At 40.8% G+C, this 25,445-nt stretch overlaps 1 protein-coding gene across 2 annotated transcripts in view; it reads right to left on the bottom strand.

Moving 5' to 3' along the window:
• Positions 1–25,445, bottom strand: part of GNAS (GNAS complex locus) — a 147,787-nt gene that overhangs the window by 4,155 nt on the left and 118,187 nt on the right. For both annotated transcript variants that reach the window (XM_032198139.1, XM_032198140.1), the window contains exons 6-8: positions 4,906–4,960; positions 2,083–2,156; positions 1,306–1,364 (exon numbers count right to left, since the gene is read on the bottom strand). In XM_032198139.1, the coding sequence (XP_032054030.1) occupies positions 1,306–1,364; positions 2,083–2,156; positions 4,906–4,960 (188 nt within the window). The remainder of the gene's footprint in view (positions 1–1,305; positions 1,365–2,082; positions 2,157–4,905; positions 4,961–25,445) is intronic.

The raw sequence follows: 25,445 nt of genomic DNA, 5'->3' as shown, positions 1-25,445 counted from the left end.
AGACCTCTTACACTGACTTCCAAGCTCATCTGCCTCAGACATCAACAGCAGAAGAGATGAGTCAGATCATGAGGTAACAGGAAAAGGAAGGAGCAGAGGTAAAAACCAAACAAGTCCGTTATAAATAGCACAGACGAAAATATTGCACAGTAGTTCCACATATATTGAGAGGGTTCAGATGGTACTCTGACAGCCACTGTAGCGAAATGAGTTCTAAGTTGCATTCTACCTTATCTCTGCTGTACGATCTCATTATAACTTTTCTAGAAAAAGACAGACTTTAGCATAGCTTCATAAATATTTTGTCCAAACAACAGAGAAAAAGAAGAAAATATTTTTCACCAACTGTAAGAGAACTTGTATGTAGAAAGGTTTCATATCTAAGCAGAGATAGAGTGAAATACATGCAACACTTTAGGATACATACAAAGCTATCTAATTTAAACTGTATGGGAGTTAAGAATATAATCATCTAAAATAAACAGACTAGAACCTCACTCTTCAGACTCCAGAGCTCACAAAATACTTGCACAGATTTCAGGTCTTACCCATACCTGGTTTGGTGCTGTGTTAGCATTCTAAGGAAACTAGCAGGTTATTTAACCGAGGATATTGATTTATGTTTTCAGCAAGGACCTTCCCCTTATGTCTGTTTTTGACAAAACATGCGTGGCTCCCTAGAAAGGTGCAGATTTATAAACTTCATCATAATTTTTTCCCAAGAGTTGTTTTGGGGCTACACTACACGATACTCTAGTGTTTTGTTTCCCATGTGTTACACTGTGTCTAAAAAGACAAATTTTCCCTACAACGTCTTACCACATGAGTGTGCTGGTGCTGATTTGGAAAGAAGCACCCATGACATAACAATGGGGATGCAATTATGCACAATAATATGACATTCTAATATTATACCTACATTAATTATATTGTAACTGTACTTGTTATATATGCACGAACACATGTAAACCTTCACTTTGAAGGCAGAATCTCTCCATCTTTACTCAGTTGACAAATAACGCACAAACACTCCAACAAAAGAACTACTTAAATGAAGGGAGGGAAGCTGACAAAGATCAACAAACTGTGAGGTTACCAAGCTTTAATTCCTTTCCATTGACATTCTCCCTAAAGACCACAGTTAGAGAAGTTTACATGACAAGAAAAATTCCACCCCGTGTGACTGTTTAGAGAATTCCTTAGCAAGCTACATGGAAAAGATGATGGCTTTCACAAAGTGATGACATAAGACTGCACGTTAAGATTTTGTGGATAAGTGTTTTATAAAACAAATTCTAATCATACCATTAAAACACTGGATCCATTTTCGGCGTTCATCTCGTTGTCCTCCGACATCAAACATACTAAGAAAAAAAAAAGCATAAAATGAGTCACAATACTTCCCCCCACCCAAATGCAAACAGAACACGTAAGAAATTTTAGGACTTCCATGTCCTAGAAGCCAAAAGAAATTGAAGATTCTGAGAACCTTAACAGGTAATGGTCCACTGACACATGCAAGCAGAACTTTCATTGCAAAATACAACCGTTTGCTCTCACCAATATCTACAAATAAAGAGTAAGAAATTCTGGTGCATGTGCATTGCAGATTCATTTTCACCCTTACAAACTAAGACAACATAAAAAAAAAAAAAAAAGGTCCTGCAACAAGTCATTTATTGAAAGAAGTATCACAGTCAAACAATCTTTCTAAACTGGCACAATACAGAGAGCATATATTTTCTGCTCTTAGGTATTGTACAAAGCTTTTGGTAAAATATTTTACTATCTAAAATAGCACTGAATCAAATAGAAAAGGCATTAGTAAAAACATTAAAAATATTTTGTTCTTTGTCATCTAAAATGAAAGCAGAAAATCGCATGCCAACTCGAATTTCTTTTTAAAATATTTCTACTAAATTCAAAGATCAGAAAACACTTGCTTTCAATTAAACATCAACTTGAGAAATACAAAAAGAGTCTCAAGGATTACACGGTATTCTTTCCTCCAATTTTGCCTCTTTCTTGTCTATACTGTATTAAGAAGAGAAAAAAAAGGAAAAAAAAGGAGGATATACTTACTGAAAATTTACTTTGTCCACCTGAAATTTGGTTTCAAAAATTCCTGATGTCAAAACTCTGCATCTGAGAAGATCCTATAGCAGAAAGGAAAAGTCATTGATTCAATACATACTTTATAATTCTTCACATATCCAGCAACAGCAAGAAAAACCTTTTACTTAGTGCTGAGAGTGTGCTACAAAACAGAGAAAAGAACATCATCAAGCTGTATTTAAGTTTCTAATCTTGAAAACATGCACACAAATAGATGTGTGCTCAACTTGAAAAGCACATATATTCTCACAAGCAAGCTGCAAGCGCCAAGCTTGGAAGAGAAGGAAACATTTAAAGGCCACTCATAACAAATGCAAGAGCTCAGAACAGTGCAGAATCATCACTGGAGATCTGCCTTCACTGAATTCAGTGGGATTGTGGCACACAATAGGACCTTTAAGCAACTGCCAACCAATTCCCAACCCCAAAAGACAGGTCTCTCCCCCCAGCTACTCAGTGCTTGGCTATTGAAAGGAGTGTTGAAGTCTCAGGCTTCTCCTTTCCCCCCCCCCCCCCCCCCCCCCCCGCCAAAAGAACTACAAATTCAACCACTTAGATCTTATGAGTTTTTTCAAAGATAGAATTTGAAATCTTCACAAGAGCTACAGAACTGTTAAAAAAACCAACTGTATTGGAATTTATTCGTGTCTACTGCAAAGTAGCGACAGCCCTACGCAGGTAACATCTGCCAGCAGAACCTATTTTGCATAGGCTTCAAGTTCAAGTCACAGTCCAACTGTGACTTACTACCAAATACCACTTTGAATTCAATTAAAGGTTTTGTAATTTAGGACTTGAAGTTTTGGTGTTCTTCCCAGGAGATCTAAATAGCAGCTAAATTGTAGCATTTGCAGAACATAGACAAGATCACACAAATGGAACAGACTGCAAAAAAATTTACATGCACACTACAAGGTATGTTCCTACTACCTAGGTACCAAACTGGTCAGGGAAAGCCCAAACTACACAAAATCCGAAGGTTATAGAACACTGTTCAATCATTAAACTAAGTGGCTACATTTTAACATCATTTTTTTGAGACTGAATTAATGTTGACTGGGTATTTTAAATACTCATATTGAAAGCTGTATATATTTAAACATTGTTCTAACTTGATCCGTGTTTTTGAAATAATTTGAAAACTGCAACGCTCGATACACATAAACAAGCTTGGAGAACAGGGTTTTCAGGAGCTCTGCATCCCTAGAAGTCAATACAAATGTGACAGAAAAAAAAAGCAAACTACTCTCAAAAAAAACAAACAATTCAAATATTACACTCAGTAGTTTTTAGGACAAACACATAATGCCCCAGAGGATAATCCACATGGACCTGTTTTACCAAAAGTTTGTTTAGAGACTGAATGCAGGCAGTGGCCCAAGAGAAGTACCATAAGGTGTTGTTCTTTCTGTTACTTACAACAGTAAAAATAGGATTGTTTTATTTAGGTAAGTAGTTACATGTAAGTAGTTAAATAACTTTCCTCGTCAATATTATCTGCTAAATTTGGGATATTAACATCGTCTTTGGTTATTTATCCTACAAGAGTACACTATATGCTTTATTGCATTTCTTTTATGGGCAGAAAGTTAGGAATATGTACGTGATTTTGGACTAGAGACTTGGTCTTAAAGAATATCCTCAAATTCTCTGTAACAAAATGAAGACTACAATTCCTGTTCTGATACAAAATAAACTAACAAGGCCATTTTTACAATATCCCTTTTCTATTAAAGCCCATGGAGTCATTTTATTGTGAGGGGAAATTCACCAAGTTCTACATGAGTAAGAATATGGAGCATGCTTAGATTTACCACGCTTTCTGCAAGTAAGAGCTAGATAACACAATGAAAGAATTAAAACTCAGATTTCTATCTGCATTCAGGAAAGCCTATTTTCAAGTATGTAATTTAGTAACTCGAAAAACTGATCTTCCCTGAAGGTAAACAGGATCTTACAAAATGTGCCCTTTTCCACTGTACATCAGATGGACATTTCTACTCCTTGAAATATAACTGTGGAGTCTGCAGTCCAGCCACAAGGCCAGATCTGCACACGGTCTCACTAAAATGCCATATGGGTCCTTCTCGCAAGTGGTAAAAATAGGATAATCTGCTAGCTTTGAACATACAGTATTCACTGTTGGTTCAGTGAATGCACTGATCCTAATTAGAAAATGATTCTAATTAGTAAAGAAAGTTTGTCTTATTTGAAATTGTCTTTAATTACAAGATGTACCATTTTTAAGAAGTATCTATACTGCAGAAAAAGATGTACTGACACACTCGTACCTGGAAAACTCTATTGCTATTTATGTTGCTATTCCTTCTATTTATCAGGAAGCACATATGAAAAGGAATACACTGTTATTTTTAATTGTGAATAATGTATCTTCCTGCTTTTCTGGATATATGGCACACAGAAGGAGCTGGTGGGGCTGAGAAGATACCAACCAACAAGGTTGCATCAAGGGAAGCACATGGCAGTTACTCAGCAAGGAGGGCAGAACATTAGAAATTACTTATTCAAATGAACATCTGAATTATTGTGTTGCTAAAGTATAACATGTCTGACTATTAGACAGATTTTCATTTCACAGTACACATGTATGTTTAAGCATGACCACAATCCTAACGACAAAGTAACTTTTACTGGAATATTGTACTTGTTCAGTCCATGGTAATACCTACGTTAGTGCCATAAATCGCAATTGGAAAATTAGAGAAAAAGATATCTTCGAAGACAGAGGGTGCAGATAAGCTGTATAATTTTTTAATACGTTTTACTTACCTGGTCAGACGGTGTATACTCATTTTGTTTGACTATGTCAATCTTGTCTAGAAAACTAGGGAAAAAAAATAAAAGAATAACTTGGCATTCTCAAATTAGACAAACTTTCTGATGCTTAATTAACTGACAGTTCCCAAGTAACAGTTGGTAAGTTTTATTGCATTCGGATTCACAAAGTGTTGAATACATGTAAATTGCTGAACATACGTGTGCTAGCATTTACATTGTGCATCTCCTAGCAGCACCCAGCAGAGGGCCGAATTCCCAAGTTTTATTCAGCAAGCCTGTTCATCTCATTCCAGCCCCCTCCCACTCCGCTCCCTCCAGCAGCAAACACGCACGTAGTTTAACTTGGGTGATATTACAAAAACTGTACAGCATAGTCTGCTCCTGCTAACAGTAAAACAATGACTCAAATAAACTGCCTGCATGTAATATTCTAGAAAGTAAGATGAATATTTTTACAAATAAATGTATCGTCACTGTGTCTTTTAATAAATGAAATCCCTAAACTGATTTCATTGAAAGTTCAGTTAAGTGTAAGGGAACACTGATTTTGTTGTCACCTGTTGGAAAAGCTTTTCAGTTTACTTTCTGCAGAAGTAGCACTAGTAGCCACAGTTATAAAGTACGTATAAGAAGGTTTATTTTATTCAAAATCATTAGGCATTAGTTAAAGGAGCTATCTTGGAGTCTTTAAAAATGTTTTTGTCAACTTGCTGTAACCTTCTAATTATCTTTAACTCAAAGGGCAAAAATCTCAAGGAACCAGTTTGTTTTACTGTGCTGTTACTCTAAGATTCAAAGACATAAAAAAACAAGTTTCAGAACACAGATGTTATGCTATAAGCACTCTGACCACCTTGCTTAATATCAAGTATGCATCAGGGTTATGCAGGACCTGACACCTTTCATTTTGTACTAGAAGGAGACCTCAAAATGCTTCTACAGTTAACTCTACTGGTAACATTACTGATTAAAATATATTGGTTTTAAGACTGATTAAGTTTCCTTTTAAACTCCAGTGCATGAATTCTTTTCCTTATGAAGCAGAAATCACAGAGAAAAGATGAGTTTTCTCAAAAGATTTCCCTTCAGATTCCTATTCCTAGAAAGGGACACTGAAACTGCATTCACTATGGTCATGCTCAATGATTTAAAGGGGGAAAAAGGTAGCCAAGTCCCAGCTTCACAGATTGGAAACCACAATAACATTAAAATTGGATTGGGTCTTAGCCCTCTGTTTCAGCCCCTACTTCTCAACGACTCCCTAAAACACAGTGCAGGGGAAGGGGAAAACAACTGAATGTTTTAACAGTGGCTTCAGGGTAAAGGCATTTTTGCCAGGAACTAGATTACCTTCTTGTTTCAGAGACAAATGAAAAATAAGTTTTGTTTAGTCTGAATTACAGACTTTAAAACACATCAAAACTCATCTTAACAAACACACTATTAAAAAAGTAAGACGTAAAGTTCAATTTCTGTCATGAAAGATGATGTGGACACAGGCAAAGGTAAAATGGATCACCAAATATGTACTGAAATTTACAAGCTGAAGTTTTTCCTCATCTCTTCCAAGCTGTTAAATAATACCCTCTTCTTTTTAACCCTTAGGAAAAGAAGTAAAGCTTTTTGTTCCGTACACGGGGGATGTTAAATAGGGATGACAATCATGAATTCCAACTAGCACAAATGCTTGCACATTAAAAAGTGCTCTCTTAACACCAGTCTCGGAATCACACGGTGATTTCACAAGTTGGAGGATGCTTGAAAAATGATCATAACATAACATAACACGTTCATAGAGACTTTAAAGTGATTACTACGATGTCCCAGCCTTTCTGTACTGAATTTATCTGAGCATAACATTTCACGCAAGGTTCCACAAAAGGCTTTTTTTTTTTTTTTTTTTTTTTTTAAAAAACACACTGCTAATCAGCTTAATGGATTTTGGAAACTGACAATTAGAAAATAACAACAAGATATTGCTACAACCTGGAACTGAAAGTACAAACCTCTTACTGTTGTTTATGCAGACTATTTTTAGGCCTATGATTTCCTTGAAAAACATCAGCCACATAGGAGCAGCAGTACTGTACTTGAGATGAATTCCAATAGCAACGTTCATGCCAGGTAAAACAAGTTCAAATGGAATAAACATTTCTTCTTCCCTCCTAAATAAGTTCCAACGTTCACTAACATCTGATACTCGTAACAATACGAGTTCAAGAAGAAAGTCTTTCACTGTGTGATAGTAACCAGAAAACCTTCACTGCTTCCAGTGGCATTTTAAGGAAAATGGAGCAAAGCAGCATGTTAAATGAGGATTTCCTCCTGTGCATATCCCTTTTCACAAAAGTCTGCTCTATCAACTCTAGAATGGGCTAAAGACATGAAAAAGTTTGATCTTTTGCACAACTATTAAAAAACAAAACAAAACAAAACAAAACATACATATAATTCTTTCAATTGAACAACTTCAAAATAAATGTGGTCTAAAATAAGGAGCAATGCAGGAACATGAGAGTTCAGAAAAGTTCAATACACTGTGTTCAGAGAGGTCTGTGCCCATTGTTCGTCCAGACCAAATAATTTATCCAGTAAATGGAACTAATAATCAAGTGAGGTGAGAACAAAGCTTAATTCAAAATGAAAACAAATTCACCATCATTAATTTTTATTTTTAGTTCTTGTTATACTCTACCCAAAACACAAGTGAGGCCATTTCAGTACTACCTTGTGTGCTGTACTCACTGCTGGTGGATTGTTCTAAGTCTATTGGAGATATGCCCATCTGCTACGGCAGCAATGAATTTCATGGGGAGAAGGCAAAAAAAAGAGCTACTGGTGAAATAATTCAAATAAAACTCTCAAGCCACGAACCCAAATTTTAAACAGAGTAAGTTTTGCACTAAGTTACAAAGTCAGTTTTTTTCTTCTGTAAAATTTTCCCAGAGATTATACGGGAAAGCTATTTTCCAGAAAGCAAATCATCCATTCAGCATTGCTGCCAATTCTCACTTAGGGCCAAATTCTGGACATGACTAAATAACAGTTACTGCTCTGCAAAATACTGTCACTCAGTATAAAGCGCTTTTGCCTGTATTATTTATTAAAAAAAAAAAATACTGCTATGTTGCTATGACACATTAAAAAATAAAATAAAAGATTTTAGGTCATTTGTAATCAGCAATGCCGTGGTAGAAGCATCTCCAGGACAGCAGCAGATGTGTCCCTAGGATATTAAAATGCAAGGTATTAATAAAAAATTTAAACGATCTGAAATAAAAAAAAAAAAAAAAAAACGCACTTTATTCTTGGATCCCTTTCCTCAGCTTGGGGAAGGAAAAATGCATGTGAAATGTTTTAAACACATCTTTGAGAAGAATCCAGTTTCTTTAACAGCAAGGGGTGTACTTAGAAAGCAGGTTTCATACAGACACACAGAAGCTTTCTTTAGCTCCCCCACAACTTAGGTCATACACGTAACCCCAATTCTCTCCCAGTTTTTTAGCAAGCCTATTATGCCAAAATCATGTCTCAATTTTCTCATCGAGACGTATGCAAATTTCTGATTAGTTCTGGAGTTCTTCTGTCATACAGAAATAACTGCTCTGGTTTTGCTTTATTCCTCTTTGGGGGGAATTTACCGAACGAGCAATGCTGCTGCAAGGCTAACAACTGCTGTCTCCACTTAAAGGTATGCAACACATTAAAGCCTCCACCTCAACAAACAGCACAACTTCACCATTTGGGGAAAAACAGGGAGGGGAAATTGGGCTGCCTTTCCTTAAGCATTTCCTGACTGTCTTTTCAATAAACAGTAACTTCAAATATTAGTCTTTGTGATTTGACGAAATGGTTGACAGGCAAGAAAAAAAATCTGCTCTATCAAGACGAGCTTTTGTTTTCAATCTACAGTACCACTGCAAAGGGCTCTTCAAACTGACAGCGTACCTGTGTTTGAAAAGCTCTATTCCCATTAGCTTTTTTTTTCTGTCAAGTCATAACCTGAATTTGTATACAAAATGTCTCTCTCTTATGACAAACTAAGATCTCATCTTCTGCATGCTGCGCATCAAGATTCAAAAATTCAGTCCCAACTAAATACAACATTTGTTTGTAACTCAGCTCCTTCGACACTAGTACGGGAACTTTGTGAAGTTTCTCGCCTCTGAAAGCCTCGAGGTATTTTACAGACAGTAAATCATGCTCACGAGTCCTGCCTGCCTCCATTCACGCTGCATTTCCTGTCTCTGCCACCACATCCTGAAATACACACCTTATATTAACCTTGTTTTAAAGGTAGAGAAAAAATTTGAGGCACATGAGGAGTACGTTAATTGCCCAGAGTCCCTCGAGTCAGTGGAAATGGAATTTTCATTTCCTCTGAGTCATGTGTTTTTATCAAGATATTACTAAGAATTAACCACACTTGTATCTACCCCGATCACCTTTAAAGTAGTCTTCACAATTCATGTTTCTGTGTCTGAAAATAGTATTTGTTTGCTGATCTTCCTAAAGAGTAAACTGTGTAAATGCCCAGTAATTTTTATTATTTATTAATACCCTGTCAGGGACTACAAAACTGATCCCAAGCTCTCCAAGGGAGTTTTTAAACTGAAATTTAACACAATCTAACATTAATAGTGTTTATAAACAATAAGGTGTTTTTAATTTCTCCGAACAGATCGAGCTTTAGTTCTACTTCACTCCCTTTTTAGTGTTTGCCGTAATCCTTCATGCTATTCAGGAAAGGCTTTCTAAGAGCTAAATAGTTAACTATTTGATAAAGTCTTTCTTCAGCTGTTTTGTCCATGCAGAAGCCAGAGTCACAGGATTAGTACAAAGATACAATACTCTCTTTAAAAGGGTATTCAAGCTGAGAAATACGTGATGTATGTACCGTAACTTGAACACAGTTTAAAAAAAAAAATGTAATAATGCAGAGGCGTTTTCCAAACCCTGAAAAGTCAGGTCTGCTACAGCGTCAAACCCATGGCTGCCCATGCAGACCAACGCACTGCCCGCAAGCCCAGGGCAGAGGCTTTATTTTCCTTTGCAAGCGCGCACAGCCACCTCGACTGCCCTCAGTTCTGTCCGTTCCTGCCACTCCTGGGAGCAAGCAGGGTATTAAGGGAGAAAAGTCCTATTTCTTAAACTGGTCGTAAAGATTTCTTCTACATTTCAGCTGATTTATTTTTGTAAGAGAAGCAGAAAAGCAGGCAGAGTTGCAGGAACAGCGTAAATAAAACAAGCAAACATTTGATCTGCTAGTATTTATGGTATCCTGCGAACATGGATGTTACATGAAACCAAACTTGTCATGTTTTTCCTCAAAACACGGTTAAACTTAATATTGGGGCATTAATAGACTTTGTTTGTTTTTAAAGCTACACTGGTATTTGCTATGATTTGCAAAGCTGCAACGTTTGCTGTTTAGGTGCTGGTAGAAGACATGCCATGAACGCGTTCCTGGGTAATTTAAAACGTTCAGAAAGGCACAGCTCTTTTTTTCCCCTAAGCAAAACTAGATAAGGGGAGGAAAAAAAAATAATTTTGCAATTACTTTAACCACTTCCCAAAGAAAATGAAGAAATCACAGCCTTTGGAGACAGGCACATGCAGCCAGTACTGTAACAAACATGACTGGTGTAAGTGCGAGAGCACTGTTATCGCGTGTAAAAATATCTCTGATACATTGTTCTCGTAACGAAATTCTGCGTGGCAGCTCTCAGACATAAGGACACCGTTCGAAACCAGATTTATATTGCGAACGGACTGATTTGTAGCACAAAGCTCCAGCAGACATAAGCCCAAAGGCAACTCTTCAGAAAAGCTTCCCAAGAAGTTGCAAGTATTTTTTATTTCCAGCTTCAGGTCAACCGGTTATTGGGACTTCCTTACCGAAGTCGCCAGGCACACAGAAGGGGTTTAAGGACGAGGTGAAGCTCCGAATGGACTAGTGGAGAGCATTCACGTGGCCCCAGCCCAGTGCAGTGCCTGAACCTGCCGCATTCCAGCCGCTTGGAGGCGGAGGGGCACCATGGCTCTCATTTTGAAGCAAATAATGAGAAAGCTGAAAAGTATGACTCCATATATTTGGAATCATCTTGTGGTAATCAAGGTTACAGTTCCTTATATGGTGTGGAGAACATGAGGCACACATAGAAAAAATAGAATATTAAAAGTAGGGGGGATAAAGAAGCGCAACTCTTGCAAAAACTCCGAAGCGCACCCAAGCGACCGAGCAGCAAAGCCCCGGAGCTTCGCGCTGCCACGAAATACAAACCTTGCCCTAAAAACAAGGCCGGTTACGCGCCCCGCTTCCCAAGCTGCCTCATTAAAGCAGCGTAGGGCTCCCGGAGGCTGCGAGGCATGAATGAGTTTCAGAGAAACCCCGGCGAACGCAAAGCCTGCCTTCCAAAAAGCGACCGAAAAGCGCAAATGGGGAAAAGGTAGGAGAAAAGGAAAATCTATTTAAAGCAATCGTAGTTGTCTCTCTCTTTTTTTTTTTTTTTTTTTTTTTTTTTTTCCCTCTTTGCCTGTCTAAAGTTAGTCTGGCTTAGAGGATGCAACTAACTTTCCCAATCAGTTTTACATTACAGCACAAGTCCAGAAATAGCTCCCAGCCGCCTTGGCCTCTAGCACGGTTGCCATGACAATGGAACCACAGCTCTATAAATAGCTCATCAGCACCAAATCTTGTGAGACGCATCTGGAACGGGGCCAGCCCAGCCCCAGCTCGACAAATAAAAATAGGCACAGGCGGTTTTCAAAGGCTGGCAAGGTACAATGCGGCTCGGCCCGCGCCTGGGGATGGGCGGCAGGCAGGGGAGAGAGCCCCGGGGCTCCCCGGCATGAGGGACCAAGGGGTGGCGGGCCGGGACCAGGCCCCACGGCCCCTCACGGCGGGCCCAGCACTCGGCCCTTCCCTCATTTCCAGTTCATTTCCAGTTCTCCTTCTCCCCCAGCCTGCAGCAGAGCCGTATGGCTTCTGAGCCCCTCACAGTGCAGTGCAGTGCACGGGAGGCCGTTAAAATAAGGCAAAGCTGAAGAAAAGCGATCCTCACGAGTCCCCCCTCTGACTGTTTCTGTAGGATTTTGGCCTCAGCGTGGCTCGCTGCTCGTGTGAAGCCGGAGGGCTGCGTGCTGCAGCACAGCCGTCCCCCAGGCCGCAGGCACACGGCTCCGCTCCTCGCCTGGACACGGCACGGCCACAACCACGACCAGGAGGTTACAGGGCGAGGGATCCGCGCCCCTACAGCCCAGGGCCTTGCCTTCAGAGGTCAGTGAGGAGCGGCACGAGCCGGCCCCAGCCCCACTCGGCAGAACTGCCTTTCGAACAAGCGCTTGCTTTCCCTCGGTGGGTGAGAAAATGCAGTATTTTTAGCACAGACTCTTGATCAACCCATTCAATTACATCCAAATTATCTGTGTGGGAACAGAATGTTATGTCAAAAATGTTATTCAGTGTATTTGTCAATATTACCCAACAGTAGGCATTTGTATAATCAGGAGACTCAATATTTTCTGCAGCGTATGAAAGCAACGGTTCAGGAATAAGACTGAAGTTGTACGGCTTGGCAATTTCAGACACGGGAAATAGTAGTCAGTGTGATATAACACAGTGAGCACAACTCTCAAAATATAAAATCTTCGCTGCTCTATCAAAAGCCAATAGAGACTACAGATGGTAATCAAAATACTGCGACTATAATAAGCATTGAAGCCACAGTGAAATATCTTCCGTATGCCATAAAGGCACCAGTGCACGCATTCAACACAAACTGCACCATCAGCCCACAGGATTCCTTTAGGTCCCTACATGGATATTTTCATTTCTAAAAATTGTAGAGTAACTTCCATCCAGGCTTAAATCTGTATGTAAACTTCCCTTCCCTTCCCCCTTCCGTTCACCACATCCAGCTTGCTCATTTGCCAGCCGAACAATGTATATTTCAGAAAACAGCAGTTTTCACAGAAATACTTCTGGAAAACGTACTTTATAACATGTAACGTAATGCGATTCAGGATTTATTGGGTTTTATAAAGATACTTCAAGCTAGTTTAAGAGCCTATAATCAGCTGCATGTTTGGATTGAAATGATATAAAAAAGAACGCTATGTATATATTTCTTCCTAAAGAAAGCAAATTCATAAATAATTATGAGATGGCTCTCTCTGAGTCACACAACGAACAAACCTCATGGTTTTGTAAGGGGGGAGAGAGTGAGGCAGAGGGCTGGCAAACACAAAGCACCGCCCGGGGCCCAACCTGGCCACTTGGAGGGGCCGGGCAGCGCCTGCCCGCTCCTCTCCTCGCCTTGGGGCTGCTGACCCTCCCCACAGCGGGGCCGGGGGACATCTCGTCCCTACACTTCCACTAACCGAGGGCACGCTCTGCCCCACACCTCTGCTGGGCGCTTTTCACACAAACCCCCCTCCCTATCGCTATACAGCGATACACAGAACAAACACCAACTCTTGAGGCCTTTCTGGCTGCCCTCACTTGTACTTTTCAAACCTGTAGAAGAGGTATTTTCGCCCTCTCACGACTACCAACAGACTGGTTAAAAACAACTTACTCCCAAATGCCCCCAAGGCGCACCCCCGCGATACAAGCCTGTATATGCCCCATAGCTTCACAACAGCCCCTCACCCCGCCCCACATTACTTCACCGTGCCAGGAGGAAACTTAAACTGATCCAAGCCTCAGGTTGGGTCCAGAAATGAAAGGTAACGGTATGAATGAGATCACTGCACCGGGATTCGATCCCAGGGCAAGCCCGGGGCAGAAACACGGCTAGGGAGTGGGGAGGAACATGGTGCAATCCCTATTAGCTTCTGCTTTCTTTGAGGAAAAAAAAAAAGGCTGCCAAAGAAATCAAAAAAACAAACAAGGGAAAAGAAGAAGCCATTAAACATTCACACAAAAAAATTTCTCAATTCACTTCCCTTTCTGCACCTTTTCCACAACTTTTCTTCACAAATTTTTGTGGTCCAGAGCAATGAGAGACCCAGACCTAACCAACAATCCTGTTTGTTGCAAAGCACGACAAATGGATTGCTTTAGGCATAGGGACATTAGCCCTTCTCTACAGTTTGAAACAAATTTGTTTGCCTGTCTCCATTTTCACCTATCCCTATTTACAGGTCGGTGTTCTAGAGAAAACAAGAACAGAATTAATCAGGAGGCAAAGTACCAGTTGCCTCTGAACAATTCATCTGTTACTGGAAACTGAACGAAAGGGAGATGGCAGGCTCAGCCTGGGGATCTCTGAAGGATATCAGGCTCTGCACCACCAGGGTACCAGCAACAGAGAACGTGGGAGCTGCAGCATTAAAACTTGAAACTAGTTTTAACCTTGTGCGACCCTCCAAGACCTTCATCCTGCAGAACCAAACTCCTAGGCACTCCATCAACTTCCGTACCTTTTTCAGTTATTTCCGTAAGGGCTCTGAACATTTGTAATTTTAAACTTCATACAGGGAAGGAAAAGCCAAGGGTAATACCTAATTGTAAGAAAATAAATTCTATTGCCATGTGTTTTTTTTTTTAAGCTATCGATAAAGTCATCAAGCTGGAATAATGAGAAATCCAGTATGGTTGACTGCGAATGTCTCTCCCATTAAATTCCCCACCTTAAATATGCATAGTCTAAATATATTTTCGTTGTGCCTGTTTTCTGGAAGGTAGAAAAAGGTCTTTAACTACAACGGAGGTCAGTGATTTTCTGTTGTAATCTGTTTTTAATTGTAGACTAAGGTGACAGACCAAATCCAAACAGAGCAGAAGAAACCAACAGAACAATCACAGACTGCATTAGACCAATGCTCAGTGGGGGCTGAACATGGAGGGATATTTTAAATTTAATAATTTCTAAAAACCAAATTAAAAGAATCTTGTACAGTAAGGAAGAGACATTCTTGTACAGGTTTGAAAATAGTTTATGCTAACTCAAACTAAGGAAACTGTTTAGGCAAAATTATTTCGGCAAAAATCGATGTGAATAATTTTAAATGAAATTACGAAGTGGCTCTACAGAACACAACTTCGTTTGAAAGCCCCCCAGTACATTTGAGTACTTCACTTTCATATTTCTTTTCTAACGTGAACAACCACCCATGCAATTTTCAAATATCTATCCCCTACTGTAGGCTGCTGTAAGTAATTAAGACAGGTGAACCTAATGGGATATCCTTTCATTGTGTTTCAACAAAGCATTTACATGGAATCCTGTCCTTCTGGTCTTTAGCTCCCTCCAGTGCTATCAAATCAGTAGAATTGCGTTCTGTTGATAAAGACCATCACATATATAAAATTTTAAAATTGAATTTTTCTCACAAAATTAATGACATCAGGATTTCTAGAAAATATATTTTAAAAATACAGGATCATTTGGGGACAATTTTATCTTACACAAAATAGAGTGCTTCAATCTTTTGTGTTTTTCACATCGAACACTGAAAATTTAGACAAATGGGACAGGCGTTACTTTATGGTACAAGATGCAGGCACGAGCAATGCTCAGAAGACTGGCTGAAAAGCTGATCTGTAATGAAGCACTTACACTAGCTAGACCAGGCAATGGGAAAATAAGGTGGACTGAAAAAGGTCTGAAAGGGTAAAAAGCTGGTGGTGTCTGCAACGAGAGCATCATTTCACCGAAAAAACAGTACTTTCCTTCTACTGGGATGGTGTTGGTAGAAGCGTACTCTCGTTGACTGTGATGGAAAAGGATAGCCAGAAAGTTAACAAACAAACAAAAATATATATCAAAAAAACAAAGAGCTAGAGCTGAAATAGGTCTACGCTGAAGGCCACGGAATGCTTTACAAGCATTTTTAATTGGTATTTGCACCATGTCTTTCAGATGCTAGAAGAATTAATACACTAAAACCCCATTTGGTTTTGCCATTTGAAGAAATGGAGATATCTGCAGAAGCAGACAAATCAAATCAGACAGCCCCTGCATTCTTCTGCTCGTGTTGTTAGTATACTCTGAGCCCTAACTGCTGCAAATACAAAACCAGGCGCTTCCTCGGCTTCCAAACATCTAAAACCAGGCACCACCATTTTTAACAGAGATTTCAGAAAAGGAGGCAGGGGGAGATGATATGATCTTACTCGACAGAAAAGGAATTTTGCTCCCAGGATTGAGTTTCCGCAGGAACCAGGGAAGCAGTTATACTGCAGAGGATGAATATGGGCCCCAGATGAGCCCAGAACAATGGGAGAACAAACGAGCGCTGTTCTGAGGGCGGACTTTGCTGCCTTATTTAAATATACTTGTACAAAGGTCTTCAGAGAAACGCTTCGCTGCACTTAACGTGCAAGAATCCAGTCCAACACCGGAATTTTGCCTACTTAAGCACTACCACAACCAAGAGCTTTTTGCTCTGTATTTTAGGAAGTTTGGTTCTGCTGCAACAGTGCAGGAATGTTGACAGTTACCCTGCTCACGGGAAGCTCAAACCTTCCACCTCCACTGTGCCAGCGCCGCACGTGATGCTCGCTCCAGGCACTCCTGGCCAGGGCGGCGGGCAGCTCCTTTGCCGAGCTACCTGTCAGTACCTGCTCAGCACTTGCCAGTTGGAGCAATTCGCAGCAGCTCACATTTCAGTTTTCGCTTTTCTCAGGGCATGCTTTTTTTTTTTTTTTTCCTCTCTCTCGAACTTGGGAAAAACAACTCCAGGCCTCTGTAAAAGGAGGCAGACAAACTGGCATCAAGTATTACAGCATCTGTAAGAGAGCACCTCTCAGCATCGAATGAGTGGGAATATCAAGTTACTCTTCTTTCTTCCTGAAACATTCACTTGATCATGAAATTTAATACCAGACATACTTTAAAAAAATCATTTTAAAACAAACAGTTGATACAGAGCTACCACAGCAACTGTATACTGTTAATTTTGAGGACCATACTGTTAGTAATCTTCGGCTACTGTGAAAATCATTCCCTGCACATATCTTTTGCCACACAATAAAATGAATTCAAATTTAAGTGCTTGTCTCTCCCTGGTACACATTACATGCAGGCAGATAAAAGGAGCAAGAAACCAAGCTCGATGCCAAATTCAAAGGCAAACACTAAAGGTGAACACACTACTTCTGTGGGAAAGCCACTGGCAGGGAGTGACAGCACGTCTGCAGAGGTACAGCCCTCGCCTGTTCTTGTGTAACTTTTACACATCACACAACAAGAACTGTCAGTCATTTTATTTCATGATTCTGCTCTTTGCTTAAATATTCAGATTCCTTTTTCACTCTTCCTAAAAGGAAAAAACAAATACAGACCCTTCACTTATTTAAATGTTGTTTGTGATAATGTCAACACATGGCCAAAGACTACAGAATATTTCCCCAAATAGTATTTGCATATTTATCATTTTTAAGCTTCCAATTCAATGGATACCTCATAGAACATCCTGGCTTTAAAAAGGCTCACAAACAGCACTAATTTAGCATGATAAGCTATTTTAGAATAATTTACATAAAATATTGTGGCCCTTCCCCCTCTCTTCCCCACAGACCTGCTAACTTTACTCAATTTATCCTAAAGCAGAATTTTAATCATTATAAAAATATGAACTCCTATAAATCTAATTTCCCAAAACAGACTAGCTATAAAAAGGACTTTCAAAATGGTGCTAAAAGCTCTAATCATTAAAATGTCTGTAAAACAGAAAGTAGAATATACATCTTTTTGCAAAAGCTATTTTAACATTTGCAAACGTTACTTTTAGCACCAACTTAGTTTCTAACCAGTGTGCTTTTAAGAACAAAGCAACAGAGAATGTAGAATCAGAGTGTGTGAAGGAAAGGTAAAATCCCTGACAAGGCACAACCATAGCCTGTTTCCTCTCTCAGCCAGCCAAGAGTGGTGTGTGCTGGTTTCGGCACCGAGACGTTTCCTATTGTAGTCACTGACTCACGCCCGGGCAGTCAGGTGCTGCAGATGCTGGAGCAGAGACGGTGCCGGAGTCAGTGTGCAGAGCTGGGGCTGGCGGGGGCACGTGTACAAAACCGAGCTGCACAGGAAAAAGGAGGTGGAGGGAAATTTTTGAAGGACTTTTAAAATACCTTCTTCTGCAGCTAACTTGGGGCAATGTTACAATGAGGAAGTGGTAACACAGTTGTTTCAGTTAGTTTTTTTTTTTTTTTTTTTTTTTTTGTTTTTGTTTTTTTTTTAAAACCAGCATTATTGAATCTAGTCAGTATAGGTATAATAGAAACGTTGTAATTACCTGAACAATTACTAAACATATTCGTAGAATGTAACTATTTAAGCATTGCAACCTTAACAGCCACCAATAGACATTAAGGCTGAGAAGTACTACTGGTGGCAGTTCAGTGACACCTCGAGCCATGGCTGCAGTCTCAGCACCCTACCTGGCAGCTCCGCTGGGAGATTTTAGAGGCCAAGGACTGAGAAAAGAATGGGCTCCGAGTTTTATATGCTCCTCCTCTGAAATGGTTCTCTGCACATCCAGGCAGTGCAGAACCAAAACCCACCTCTGTGGGTTTTGCTCTGTGTTACACCAAACAAACCTCTGCTAAATTACTGCCCATCTCCAGAAACCCCAATGTTAGCCCCTCTTTTCTCAGGCGAAGGGGGGAATGGAGGGGAAAAAAAAGATTCTAGCCGTTATGGTCTTGAGGCAAGTAGAAAATGGTGCTGTGAGGTCTACTTACCTATGTAGGGAGTGTGAAACAAGCACATCTGAGAGGTGGAAAATGATTTCATCTCAGCGAGCATTAATTCTGAAACTGCGGTGCTGCTGCTGTATGTTGACATCATTAACTACTTTATTACGCTGGAAAGAAAGTCTCACAAAGCTGTGAATAACAACTCATTTTAGCACCACGAGTGGGTGGACTCCTCTCCCCAGCCCCTCAGCTCAGGCACAGACGGGCAGAAGGGAACCTGAGGGAAAGGGAAACCAAAGTGGAGAGCCCAGGGCACGCACACAGGTTCCACGGAGCTGCCAGAGCTCAAATCCCACAGCAGGATTAAAGCCCTACAATCCCAGCAGAGAACACACGCACATCTTGACAATCTCTTTGTCTGCAGAGGGCAGTGTCTCATGTTTGCATTTTAAATGGCTGAAATCTTAAACCTAAATTATTTATTAACGGATTAAAAATTTCCTCTTCTACATGAAAGGAACATTTAAACAGACTCACAGGAAGAACTGGACAAAAACGGATGCTAAAAACTATGGGCTCTGTTCCTGTAGTGGAGAAGACGAGAAGGGGACTAAGAAGGTATTTGTCTTCCCCAGATGTAGTGTTAATTCCCACATCAACATACATGAGGGGCTATGAACCCAGCTGGGGCTTTGGCCACCAGTATAAAGCTATGCACAATAATCAAGTCTATTATTCTATATAAAGAATAAGGAAACCTCTCATAATGTCTTATTGCAAGGAAGCAATAAAGGACGTACAGCGCCCTTCAGCGTTGCAGCCTTGGTTCAAATATGTGCCTGAAGCATAGCGGTCACCTTACACTGCAGATTTGGTAATAAACATGCAATTCCAAAGTGTGCTAGGAAGCAGAGGCACGCAGCAGCAGTGCTGGAATGATCAGACCCAGCCAGGCTGTGCTGGCTCACCTATTGCTCTGATACCTGTAAGCAGACACTGTGTGATTTAAAGCACAGAAGACAATTCCAGGATTTCCATTTGTTCTGCACTACTATAATTAGAGCTTCCGGCTCCTGGTTTACACTAAGAACAGCGGCGAGGACTGCAAGGTGGAAGAGGCTCAGATCAGATGGGGCAGACTGGGAGAAAGGCTGGTGAGAAAGCTCAGTAGTTCTGGAGACAGGTAGGTGTGTTCTTCCATTACCTGCACTGCATCACTTGCTTCCACACGGGCATAATGTTTGTAGACTGTGTGTATGTGAAATACAGCTTTTATTGCGCTGCAGCATTTTAACTCCACTTCCTCTGCTCAGCAGCAAATTATTAGATTCACCACAAAAAAGGGGGGGCTAAGTGCGGCGGCAACTGATACATTACACAATAGTTAATACGCATCCATTAAATATAGCCATTTCCTCTCCTTTCTTCTAAAACTTTCAGCCTAAGAGGTTTTTGCAGTATCTTGATCATGCTAGCTGCCCTGTATCGATAGCTATAGCCAAAACTAGCGACAGGTGCAGAGCTTTCTACATGGCACTTTTCCCTTCCCCTGTGCCACCCATGTTTAGATCCCACAGCTTCAACTTGTAAAACTGCAGCTATCTTCTTCGTATAAATGCACAGGAAGTCCAAGGAACAGACTGCCAACGAGCAGATGAGAAAATTAAAAAAAGATCTGTTACACTAATCAATCATGCCAGGATTATACAGTGCATCTAAATGGATATTTTAAGGGAACAGAATTGGAGTACTTCTGCAGATGAGCATATCCTAAATTTTATTAAAAAAAAAAAAAACCTACTTTGAATGAAGCAACTTCCATTGGAGAGACCTATGTTTTATTAACACATCTTAAGATTTTCTGTTTCTTTCTTTAAAGATAATAGAATGGGGAAAAAAAAAAAGCTGATATAATTTACATTCTGGTCACTAACTTTCATGATTATAGCTCCAAACACCAAGCCTTTAAAAAGGAGAAAAACAACCACCCAAAACTCACAGTGCTCTGCAGCAGAACTTCCTCCTGTTACCTACGTTACCTTTTATCAGTGTAAGCCACATACATTTGGTGGAGCTGTAGTCAGAAAGTATCCCAAGGAAGTGAAAAACATCGTCAGCTAACAAATTTCTATGATCAATTTCCAGGAAGTAAGTATGCAGGGAGAACGTCATACATTTATACAGAAATATGTATGTCTCTCTCCTACAGTAAATATCCAATTCAGTTTTCTGTACATCCAGCATGTGTGGCATGGATCTTAGGTATAAACGTGAAACAAGTCAGAATTTAAAAGACATACTAGTAAAGCAAGGATATTACAACCTGATTTGCTCCGTAATCCATATATGCATGAAAGTAGCATATGCTTGTATAGATTTGGGTAATTAGCGTTCTGTTTCAAAACCCACTGTGCTTTGTACACTATAAACATGGTAATTGTCACTTTATCTCCCAATCTACACTGTGATTTCAATTATAACACAACAAAGGGACTGCTCATGAGAACTGAATGGAGAGGGCAAATCGCACCCCTCGTAATAATAGTAACAACCCTATGTTCATTATTGTTTGTTTGTGTTTTTTCAAAAGGTATTTGTTGATTTATTACAAACATCTCTTACAGTCTGATGAAAAAAGAAAATGTACTGGGTGCGGCACGAATCTTTCATTTGTAAGACTTGTCTTGAGGGAAATCAGTTTCATATTCTTTACAGGCACGTGACTTTATCAGAAAACCACAGTGCACAATTTTGGCATAATTAGCAGGACCTTCTTAAATACAGCCAGAAGAAAGCGCCGAGGGAAACAAACACATTTCACATCATTAGGAAAAGTCAGGACTGGAATGGAGGTACGGTGCCGGCCTCTGCACACAACAGCAGAAATCCTACCTATTTTTAGTTCACAATTCCAATAAGAAAACAGCTGGGAGTCTTAATGAAAATAACTTGGTGACAAATTTAATGGACTGAACACTAAAGTTACTATTTTTAAATAAAGTTCCTAATTATCTTTCGAAACAAGAAGCAATTAAGCAGCAGCGGAGCCACGACTTCACAAAAGTCTGGTAAGGCTTGGCTCCGATCAGGTTGAAACTGGGAAATGGCTCAGCCACTTCTGATCCTAAAAACTGGGTGAAGGCCAGGATTGGTTTTAGGACATTTTTTTTTTTATTATTATTATTATCATTATTTATTTATTTAAAATGAAAGCAATTCTGCTCTGGCCTGTCCGTGCCTGCTCTCCGGTCACCTTAGGAGGAGGCATGGTGCCTCGTAGCCTCCCAGTTAGCAACCTGCAGGCACCAGGAGAAGGTGGAGAGAAATACACAAACAGAGCTTGTGATGCCTGAAGAGAGCTTGTGGAAATGATCAATGCTCTTTGCTAACGAGATGTGCGGCCCTTAGAGGAGTTCTGCTCCGTGGAACAGAGGTGGACAGTGAGACGCTCCAGGGGCAGTGGCCAAGGGTCAAGGATCTCACCCTACAAAAGCACTCAGAGAGAGCACAGAGGAATTCATAACACAGAGCATATGGGTATTTGCAAAGTTACTGAGCTATCCACGATAAAGTGAGTTACAATCTGACATGCTCTTCTCCAAAACTCTCTCTAAATAGTTCTTTAAAGTGCGACGTTTTAATTACTTGTTCCCTTGATAGAGCACTGTGATAATGAGTGTATTGCACTTGTATCTCACAGAAGACAAAACTTTTTCATGCTTCTTCCATACCACACACCTTAGTTTTAAAGCAAACTTTCCATTTAGCAGGATCTTAGAGTCCGAAATGCCCATTTGGGAAATAGATCATCTGATCTGCTGAGATGGGAGGAGGGATCTCTAAGTTTGTCCTCACCGCTTCTACCAAACCATTTCACTGCACCAGGATTGTTGATGGTACTGGCATCAGTCCCATGAAGGACTGAACATCCTTCACTTGTCTGATTTCATTTAATATCTCACACTTGCCAAAATCATCCAAGGGTTATAAGCTCCTATACTGATGTTGAAAAAGGTAAAATCTGTTCTTCATGGAGCACGTGCTGATGGCAGGGCTAATGAATGGACCAAAATAAAACACCAACCAGCAGACTCAACAGAATAAGGCTCACTTTGCTGTTGAGACCCAACAATACCACAGAAAACCAGACATGCTCTTTATGAAGATACCCAAGAAAAAATAATCACCTTGCTAGACATGAGGCATCATGATGCCCAACTCTTCTGATCTGCCACTGCTTTTAGAACATCAGAAATACGTAAAATTCAGCTGAGAAGCTACAGTAGCAAATGTGGCGGATGGGGTATTCCAGTCATGGCCTTCAGCACCTCTGCAAGTATTACCAGCATTAACACAAGCAGCAAATTAACACAATTTGCTTGCACATCACTTTTTTTTTTTTTTGATTTATTTATAAAAATTACCTAAGTTTAAGCAGGTTTTTTTTTTTTTTTCTGTTTTTTAATTGCAAAGCCCCAAATCTCTCCGTACTGATCACGCAGCACTGCCAGGCCACGTGAGCAGGGCTGGATGCGGCCCCCAGGAGCCCTCCTTTGCTACACCCTCCTGCATGACCCAAGGCTCCTGCCCTCCCCCAGCTGCAACAGGCTTGCTAAAAATAGCTCTTTGCTAGCTTTTACTCAGGCTGCCGTTTACATAAGCCCTTTGGGGGCAGGGGAACCTTGCAGAGTATCCACGGAAGCCAGGAGCCTTCCCGGAGAGCTGGTGGGGCGGCAGCGCACCGCACGTGGCCAGATACCGAAAGCCTCACCTGCGTGCTGCAACTTGGCCTTATCTGCAGATATCCTTCTTGGAGACTTAGTGTATCACAATACAAATATAGTTAACGCAATTACAGTTAAGCGTAACAATTGATTTTAACGTTTCAGATACAAAAATCAATGTATAATGTATTGCAGAGCAATCTGTTCAAAAGCACGGTTCCAAATCACAAAACCTATCAATGAGATCCTGCCTACAAAATGTTCTTAATCACACTTAAAATCAGTTAGCGTTTTGAGTTCCTTTAGGACTAAGTCATACGCTGTAAGAAATACTTCCTAAGATTAAAAAACCCTGATTTTATTTGCACTACAGGGAGTGCAACAGGCAGCATTACAATAAATAATGTTCTGTGATACATTACATCCAGCTTCAGTTTGCTAAACTTGTTCACCTAATATGAGATAATCTATTTTCTTATTTCCAGCCTGCCTCTCCTGCATTTAGGACTTTATGGCCATGTTCTCTGCATGCAAAGCACATGGTCTCAATAAACTTTGGAGCCTGCTGGTAAATTTCTACCAAATGCAATGCAGACATCTTTGTCAGGGGTCTCGCAAAGATAATAAATTCAGCAACACCTGTGAATGAGGCAAGCACCCAGACAAAAGAAATTTAAATTAAAATCCCCGGTGAAGGAATGGTTTCAGTATATTATCGAGCCCCGGAGTTCACAGCAGAGGAAAGGAAAGCAGAGAACGGGCAAGTCAGCAACAGGGCGTGCTCCTTCACTGGGGCCACAGGGATGTATTTGCTGTATTTCAGCCCAGGGAATAATTGGGAATCGAACCTGGTGCTTTCACGTTGTACCAACGAACGTACTGGCCTCATTTCATCCTCGTAGCAGAAATTTTCTATTGTTGCCTCCTATCTTTCGGAACTGTTACTTTTAATTCCTTTTTTTTTCCCCCCCCCCTCAAAGCAAGTCTTTAACGAGGTCCTACAACATCAGTTTAGGTCTCAGCTTGATAAAAGTATTCTCCTAATTGTCATCTTCTAATCTTGAAGTGTTCCTTTTTCAGCAGCAGCACAGCAGGAGCGATAAGCGCTCCCACAAAAACACCCAGCCCACGCTCCCGAAGCCGTGGTGTTTGCTGGCGGCGCGCAGCACAAATGGCAGACGCCGAGGCCAGCAGCCACCCGCTCACAGCGGCAAGACAACTACGAAACCCTGACGGTGCCGGCACAGCTGCATCCCGACGGTGCCTCCTGTGCTGTCAGTGTGGGCCAGGAGCCTCTCAGCAAAGCCCCGCGGGCTGCGTGCTGCCCAGATAAGGCGGTGGTGGTGCACGGACCCCGCGCTCCTGCTCGTCCCCTCCCGCACTTACCCACAGCGTGCCCGGCGCCTGTGGATTTCCCCCCGCAGGATCCCCAGCGAAGGCGGCTCCAGCCCCTCTGGCAGCCTTCTCCTCGCTGCTTCTGCAGCAGATCGAGTTGCCTGAGCGAACCACAGCCCAAACCGAGCCGCGGTCGGGGCCTTTTCTGTCTGCACAAAGGCTGGTAGCAAAGGCGTGGGATAAAAGGGGTGACTGAAATTAGTCCTGAGGAACTAACAGTGTGATTTTAGCGCTCGCTTTGATGATTCTCAGGACACGACTGCTATGCCTTTTTGCCACCTCAGTAATCCAACCCCCCTGTACAATTCTCCAGTCTGATGCTAGCAGTTCAAGATGTTGCTTACTCTGTCTTTCAATAAAGTAATTCAAATTTTACTAAAAACTGAGCACATTTTTACAATTCAAGGTTAAAACTTCAGGAGACAGACAAATGTAATGTGCCCCGAGTGCACGACCACCTTACAGAGTTGACATAACTGCAACTCCCCCTCTAATTACCACTGCTTAACCTCAGTAATTCATTCTAACCCTATACTGACCGCTATGTCTCTTCATAACACACAGGCAATTTGAGGATCACTGTGGATAAAATGCCCTACCAGTGAGCCACCATTTTACTGGATCAAATTTACTTCAGGTATGTGCCATTTTTGGAGAAACGAGATTGGAGAAGTTTCAACTGCAGCAAATAGAGAGATTTTAGGGTCAATTCAATACATACAAAACTTTGCCACACTTCCCTTGCCAGAACAAGGCTGTTCTGTGTC

The sequence above is a fragment of the Aythya fuligula genome, chromosome 16, assembly GCF_009819795.1.
Source record: "Aythya fuligula isolate bAytFul2 chromosome 16, bAytFul2.pri, whole genome shotgun sequence".
NCBI lineage: Eukaryota > Metazoa > Chordata > Aves > Anseriformes > Anatidae > Aythya > Aythya fuligula.
Note: the sequence above shows the minus strand (reverse complement) of the source record. Positions and strands in the feature narration are given on the sequence as shown.